Source organism: Palaemon carinicauda, chromosome 3 (assembly GCF_036898095.1).
Source record: "Palaemon carinicauda isolate YSFRI2023 chromosome 3, ASM3689809v2, whole genome shotgun sequence".
NCBI classification, from domain to species: domain Eukaryota; kingdom Metazoa; phylum Arthropoda; class Malacostraca; order Decapoda; family Palaemonidae; genus Palaemon; species Palaemon carinicauda.
In genome coordinates, this window is record NC_090727.1 from 177,217,461 (window position 1) to 177,225,087 (window position 7,627).

A 7,627-nucleotide genomic window follows, 5' to 3' on the forward strand; every position below is an offset into this window, starting at 1 on the left:
CCCCAGCCCGAGTCCGATGCATCTGAGAAGAGATGAAGGTTGGGGGTCTGAATAGCCAACGATAGGCCCTCCCTGAGAAGGAGATTGGTCTTCCACCACAAGAGAGTGGTCTTCATCTCTTGGGTGACTGGGATAGAGACTGCTTCGAGAGACAAACCCTTGTCCCAATGAGCTGCAAGATGGAATTGAAGAGGGCGGAGGTGGAGTCTCCCTAGCTCGACAAACAGGGCCAGCGATGAAAGGGTCCCTGTGAGACTCATCCACTGTCTCACCGAGCAACTGTTCCTCTTCAGCATGCTCATGATGCAATTTAGGGCTTGGCTTATCCTTGGGGCCGATGGAAAAGCCCGAAAATCCTGACTCCGAATCTCCATTCCCAGGTACACAATGGATTGGGAGGGAATGATCTGAGACTTTTCTATGTTGACTAAAAGACCCAGTTCTTTGATTAAGTCCAAAGTCCAGTTGAGATTCTCCAGACAGCGACGACTCGTGGAGGCTCTCAACAGCCAGTCGTCTAAGTAAAGGGAGGCTCTGATGTCCGATAAGTGAAGGAATTTTGCTACATTCCTCATCAGATGCGTGAACACCATAGGAGCTGTGCTTAGGCCAAAACACAGGGCTTGGAATTGGTAGACAACCTTTCCAAAAACGAATCTCAGGAAAGGTTGGGAGTCTGGATGAATAGGAACGTGAAAGTATGCATCTTTCAGGTCCAACGAGACCATCCAGTCCTCCTGCCTGACCGCTGCTAGGACCGACTTCGTCGTCTCCATCGTGAACGTCTGCTTGGTGACATACGCATTGAGCGCGCTGACGTCCAGCACCGGTCTCCAACCTCCTGTCTTCTTGGCCACCAGAAAGAGACGGTTGTAGAAGCCCGGGGATTGATGGTCCCGGACTATAACCACTGCCTTCTTCTGTACAAGGAGCGACACCTCCTGGTGCAACGCTAGCCTCTTGTCCTCTTCTTTGTAGTTGGGAGAGAGGTTGATGGGAGATGTGGTCAGAGGGGGTTTGCGGCAGAATGGTATCCTGTAACCCTCCCTCAGCCAACTGACAGACTGGGTGTCTGCACCTCTCTTTTCCCAGGCTTGCCAGAAGATCTTGAGTCTGGCTCCTACTGCTGTCTGGAGATGCGGAGAGTCAGTGTTTTCCTTTAGAGGCCTTGGAACCTTTCCTAGACTTGCTCCTGGAAGAGTCTGGACGGGAGCTTCCTCGGCTGGGGGCTCTACCACGAAAGGGCGGTATGAACCTCGTAGCAGGAGTATCAGCCACTGGGGTGCGATAAGTCCTGGGGACTGAGGTAGCAACCTTAGTCTTACGAGCCGATGAGGCCACAAGATCATGTGTGTCCTTTTGTATCAGGGCAGCAGACAAGTCCTTAACAAGCTCTTCGGGAAAAAGGAACTTCGAGAGCGGAGCGAAAAGGAGTTGAGACCTTTGACAAGGTGTGATGCTGGAGGAGAGGAAGGTACAAAGCTGCTCCCTTTTCTTAAGAACCCCTGACACAAACATCGAAGCAAGCTCGCCAGATCCATCTCTAATGGCCTTATCCATGCAGGACATTAAGAGCATGGCAGAATCCTTGTCCGCAGGGGAGGTCTTCTTGCTGAGGGCCCCCAGGCACCAGTCTAGGAAGTTGAACATCTCAAATGCTCTAAAAACACCCTTCAGGAAATGATCAAGGTCTGAGAGGGTCCAGCAAACCTTTGAGCGCCTCATTGCTGTTCTACGAGGAGAGTCTACCAGACTTGAGAAGTCAGCCTGGGCAGAGGCAGGTACTCCCAAGCCTGGTTCCTCTCCTGTGGCATACCAAACACCCGCTTTAGAAGTGAGCTTAGTCGGAGGAAACATGAACGACGTCTTTCCAAGTTGTTGCTTAGACTGCAACCACTCCCCTAAAATCCTAAACGCTCTCTTAGAGGACCTTGCTAAGACGAGCTTAGTATAAGAGGACTTAGCTGGTTGCAAGCCCAGCGAAAACTCAGATGGCGGAGATCGGGGGAGAGCAGTGACAAAGTGGTCTGGGTAAACCTCCCTAAAAAGAGCCAAGACCTTACGAAAGTCAATAGAAGGTGGAGAAGACTTGGATTCATCCACGTCTGATGAGGGATCCAGGTGTGCAGCCTCATCATCAGACGCCTCATCACCAGAGTGTAGCGAAGAGATAGGTAAGGTATGCTGAACAGCAGAGTCAGCATGAGCTGGAACAGTAACAATAGTGGTTTCCTCTTCAAGAGTCTGTTGAGGGGACACCTGAGGCACAGTCTGCAAAGGCTGAACAAAAGAAGAGGCAGAAGGAAGGCGCATGGGTGGAGGAGGCTGACTCCTGGCATGAGTGGCTGAACTCAAGGGTTGCGCTTGCTGAGTGGTTGGCGGAAGCGGAGTAGCAAGTTCCTGAGGAACGAGTTGAGGTTCCTGCGGTGTGAGCTGAGAGCGATGAGGTAGTGGCTGCGCAGAATGCAGTAAATGTCTCGCGAGTTGAGGCTCCTGAGGCGCAAGGCTAAGGTGTTGTGCTTGCCTTGAGGAGGGTTGAGCTCGCTGCAGCGAGAGCTGAGGAGACTGACTCATGGATGGGAGAGGTTGTTGTACCTCAACCGAGTGTTGCCTCACTGGTGGAACAGCAAGTGGAAGCGGAGGAAGAGAGGTAAAAGCCTCCTGTTCCCATTGCTGAGGTTGCCTTAAGGAAGGCGGAGGGAGCTGCACACCACTGGGAACAGAAAACTCAGAACGAGGCTCAACATCGTACGCCTGGCAGGTGGTACTGCGGTCAGGCGGAGCGAGCGCAGGCGGAGGGAGCGCAGGCGGAGGCGCAACCTTCTCAGTCTGACACTCACGCATCAAGACCGAAAGTTGTGACTGCATGGACTGCAGTAGAGTCAACTTAGGGTCGGCAGACACTAAGGTCTGCTGAGGTAAAGCCTTAACAGCAGAGATCTGTTGCGGCAGAACCTTACTCCTCTTAGGCGGAGTGCAGTCGGATGACTGAGGCGAGTCGGAGCTGAGCCAATGACTGCAGCCCGGTTGAGTACTTGCGGACTGGACTCTGCGTTTGAGTGGTCTTGAGACCTGAGTCCAGCGTTTCTTCCCTGACAATTGATCAGCAGACGAGTAAAAGACGGGCTCAATCGTCTGCAGGTGGGAGTGACGGTCTCTGGAAGACACGCCCGCAACCACCGAGGATACTTCCGTGCGCCGATCAAGGCCTGCCGAACCCTTTTGCCCTTCGACATTGCTTCTCCCCTGGGCTTGGGAGCTTGCAAGAGGTCCCGGACTGGGAGGACGACTGGCACGCACAGAAGTATCCTCACGCACCACACTGACACTGACACTAGCACTTGGCACTGCACTGACACTAGCACTCGTCACAGCACTGGCACTAATACCACCCACTGCACTCTTGACCTTAAGTTCCTTGACTTCGGCCATAAGAGACTTATGATCGCTAACCACTGACTCTACTTTATCGCCTAAGGCCTGAATAGCACGCAAAACAACAGACATATCAGGCTGAGGGCAAACAGTAGGTTCGGGGGTAGCCACTACAGGGGTAGGAAAAGGTAGGGGATCATGAGGTGAGGAAAAAAGTGATGAGTGAGAAGAACTCCTCCTAACTCTCCCTCTCTCTAACTTGGTTGAATACTTCAGAAGACGGACAAAATCAAGTTCCGAAAGACCGGCGCATTCCTCACATCGATTTTCTAACTGACAGGGCCTATCCCTACAGTCAGAACAAGCGGTGTGAGGATCTACCGAGGCCTTCGGAATACGCCTATTACAAGACCTACATCGTCTATGGGTGGGGGCTTGTGAAATGTCAGACATCTTGAATCCAAAGAGTTAGCCAAGTGGGGTTTCAAAATCAAGCAAAAGATCGTTAACCGTTAATCAGGACTAAATAAAAGCTATCTAAGCTAATATAAGAAGGTTTCCAGTAAAGCGACAGCCGAAATCTGAGAGAATACTTCACCAAAAGCCGTGAAAATACTCGAAGATCATAAGCGTATCCCAGAACGTCTTGCCGGAAGCACGACAGAGGAAAAATTGAAGAGGTGTCAACAAGAAGTACTATAGTACCTGGCCACAGGTGGCGCTGTAAGTACACCCCTTTCTAGTATTGTGATAGCTGGCGTATCCCTCCATAGAATTCTGTCGGGCAACGGAGTTGACAGCTACATGATTATCGGGTAAGTTTAATATTGAAAAAAGCGAGTTTCAAAGGAATTTTTCTTAATTACATTAATTGAACCACTACCAAGTAAACGTGATGCTGCAACACTTATATATACCGTTAGTTCAACAATACATTACAGTAGGTAGTATAATTATAAGTGATAAGTGGGGTGCTTACAACTCTTTACCTGAACTTGGTTAGGTAAATATATGATACTTTAATTTCTAGCCAAATACATGAACCATATATTTTTCCTACTCGCTACTTTGTGTTTTATGCATTTCTGACCATGATTATTGTGGAAAACCATCCGTTCATGAGTGTTTGGACCCCCTTATATAAAGACAATTATGGGGGACCCCAGTGGGAAACCGGGGTATTTGGGGTGGGAAAATGTCATAAACGAGTGATTTGCAACAATAATAATAGTCAGAAATGCAAAATAAGCACAAGATAATTAATTGGAAAAATATATGGTTCATGTAAATGGCTGAAAACAGGCCAAAACATGATCATTTAACACTTTAGATTTGTAAAAGGGTACAGAACCTAATCAACCCACCTAACCTAACCTAGTAGATCCCAGGTCACAAACCCTAGCTGGGGGAGGCAAGCCCCACAACCCCCTTCCCAGGTCACAATCCCTTGCCAGGGGAGCAAGACCCCCTTCTCAGGTCATAAACTAAAAGTAATTCATAAATAAATCCTCACATAATGATAAAGTAAATCACAAATAAATCCTTACATCTTTTTTTTTTTTGACAATCTTTACAGAAACTTTGCAGTAGAAATGTGCAGGTCTTCCCAAAAATCAAGTCAAAGGTAGACCTTTGAGACATTATTTCAAGGTTATTTTTTTATTTTACATGAGTAACAATAGCTTTACACTGAACGAAGAGCATTTCCATTATAATCAATTGTCGACATAGATGAAATTACACTAAATTTCGAAATAGATTGTACTTCCCTTAAGTTCCCTATTAGAGACGTCTTTATGTTTTGGTGGTTTAACTCAAACTGAAAGGAAGGGTGGGAAAAAAACGACTGTTGTAAAACAACATCCGGGAACTTGGGCATAAATATTTGGAAGCCCCTAATTGGTTAAAAAAGCCAGGTAATGATTACGTCATACAAAAAACAGAAAAGCTGGAAAAGGGAATAAAAGCAATGCATGTACAGTAACTCCCTATCAGTCTCCCAGATGTAAACAATGGACTTAGAGTGAGAGATAAACCTCACATTTTAATCGACCGATTGGTAAATTATTATGCCCCAGCCCCTTTTAAACATGGAGAGAAAAATACCAAACTAGCCAGCACTCGTTCATTTCTCATAGCGAATTTCAGTTTCGCTAGTACTTAAAGTATCATATATATACCCTTGGGGTTGTCAACACAGATCTGTCAACCACTCACAAACTTTCGCCGACCCCCTAGACCCAGACCTTCACACCCAGAACATAGAACGTCTCTGGAGGGAAGCTAAGAAGTGAATCAAAAGGCCTGGAAAATAAGTATTTGAGACATTCCTTTTCCAGGCTTTTTCTACTCACCACTACCCAAAGGAGATGGTGTTGCATCACTTTTTCCTTATTGCCAGTCGTCTCTACCCTCCGTCGCCTCCGATACAGCACCGGGCAACCCTCTGTCGCCTCCGATACAGCAGCAGTTGCCAGAATACCCAGATGATCCCCAACCTTCGACATCCCACTCATAAAGTTAGTCATTATTATCTTTATTGAATTTTAGGGTCTGTATAATTACCAAATTGTGGGGTGGGGGCCGTGCGCATCTCGGCATGTACCGCTTGCCAGTACATAGGAGCTTAATGTTTTTATTTTTTCCAGAGCAAAAGGGAGCGCACGCCGAAGCAAAGACCATTAGATTTTCAGAAAAAATTTACCTGGAATAATTACCTTAGAAATAATAATCAATGGGGGGAGCTTGCGCAGCTCAGCATATACCCTTTTCCAGTAAATAAGAGCTTGATGTTGTTCTTTTTCCTCAATCGAAGCGAACACACAGCGGAGCAAAAACCATTATATTCCTAAAGAAGTGTAAGGAGTGTGTAGTGGTGAAGGAAGTAGTTGAACTGGCTTATTTGCCGTTAAAATGATTCGGTGAAAGCATAATATTTACTGCAAGAAGACATTTTTTCTGCTTGAAATGTTGCTCTGTCCGTACCTGTAACTTTACCCTGATCCGTTCTATTTAGCGAGTTCCAATGTCCTAATATTGGGGTGTATGTATGATAACGGCCACCTGTATACATTATCATGTTTAACTTGGAAAACAACAGTGTAAGGTCGCGGGGGGGGGGGGCGAGGTTAGCCCCACCGTTAGGTAAGTAGGTAAGGGCACGGCTTGTAGGTTAGATTAAGGGGGAAAGTTTAGGTTAGGTAATGTCTTTTTAATGAAAGCGTGAGCAACTGGCTGCTAATATAAAATGGCTCCCTAATATTGCACTATTATACAATGAAATCGAGCCCAAACCTCCAGACTTCCTGGCCTTTATATTGTCATAGTCTCGTCCTACAGTTGGCTATGCTCTGAAACGTATATGCAGCTAAAGTAACTCAATACACAATTTTGGGTTTTACCTGGGTAGGAGGGGCATCGCTTCTATTTGAAGAGCCCTGGCCTTTATAAAATGCACTTGGAGAAAAGGCACTTGCAACGTTATTCGAACCACTCGTGCTTGGCATATTCCTCGCATCCTCTGGTACCAATATCTCTACTTTATCCTTTCTGTTATTTGGTCCTACAGTTGTAGAAGCTCTTGTTTTACATTTTGTTTCACCATTTGAAGCATGTCTTCGATTGCGACCCATATTTTTCCGCAGATTTTCAGGACGAAGTTCCACGGCAATATAACAGTAAACTTTCGTACAAGCCTAAGTTAACTTCAAGCTGTAGGTACAGGACTTACAATCTCTGTAACGGCGCACCTCAAGTCCACTTTTGATGTGTTTAACTTTACATTTAGTTTACTTGCTTTATTGTTATTCTTAAATAAATGCAAATACTTCGTTTGTTTTAATAATCAGAAAGTTTAGCTTTTTTTTTGTCTGATCGTATAAATAATTGTTTTACTTATGTAGAATTAATTGTACATTTTACTATAAATCTTGCTTTCCAATACATTACCATAATTTTACGGCAAAATGGATTCTATGCCACAAATAATAATCTGGTTGACATTTTACCATATAAATCTGTACAGAGGTAATTTTTTTCTTATGATTTGAGTCATTTCATACCCATGATTGTTAAATTAATCATTCATAAAACTTGAGCTATAAAATCTGCAAAAGTGTCAAATGTTTCTCCAAATTCTACTAATTTAACAATGTGCTACACTGCTATTACCTGTTGTGAGGCTGCATTACTGCTTCTCTGTCTTCATCTTTTCCCACTTTTATGTAAGGTCGATGTTTCTGGCCGGCGTTCT

The 7,627-nt window shown here is 45.7% G+C and overlaps 1 protein-coding gene across 2 annotated transcripts in view; it reads right to left on the reverse strand.

Moving 5' to 3' along the window:
- LOC137638789 (uncharacterized) overlaps positions 1-7,094 on the reverse strand; it is a 119,083-nt gene extending 111,989 nt beyond the window's left edge. For both annotated transcript variants that reach the window (XR_011044187.1, XM_068371156.1), the window contains exon 1: positions 6,777-7,094. Coding sequence is in view for 1 of the 2 variants with exons in the window: in XM_068371156.1 (XP_068227257.1) it covers positions 6,777-7,007 (231 nt within the window). In the remaining variant the exon portion in view is untranslated. The remainder of the gene's footprint in view (positions 1-6,776) is intronic.
- Positions 7,095-7,627: the final 533 nt, after the last annotated feature.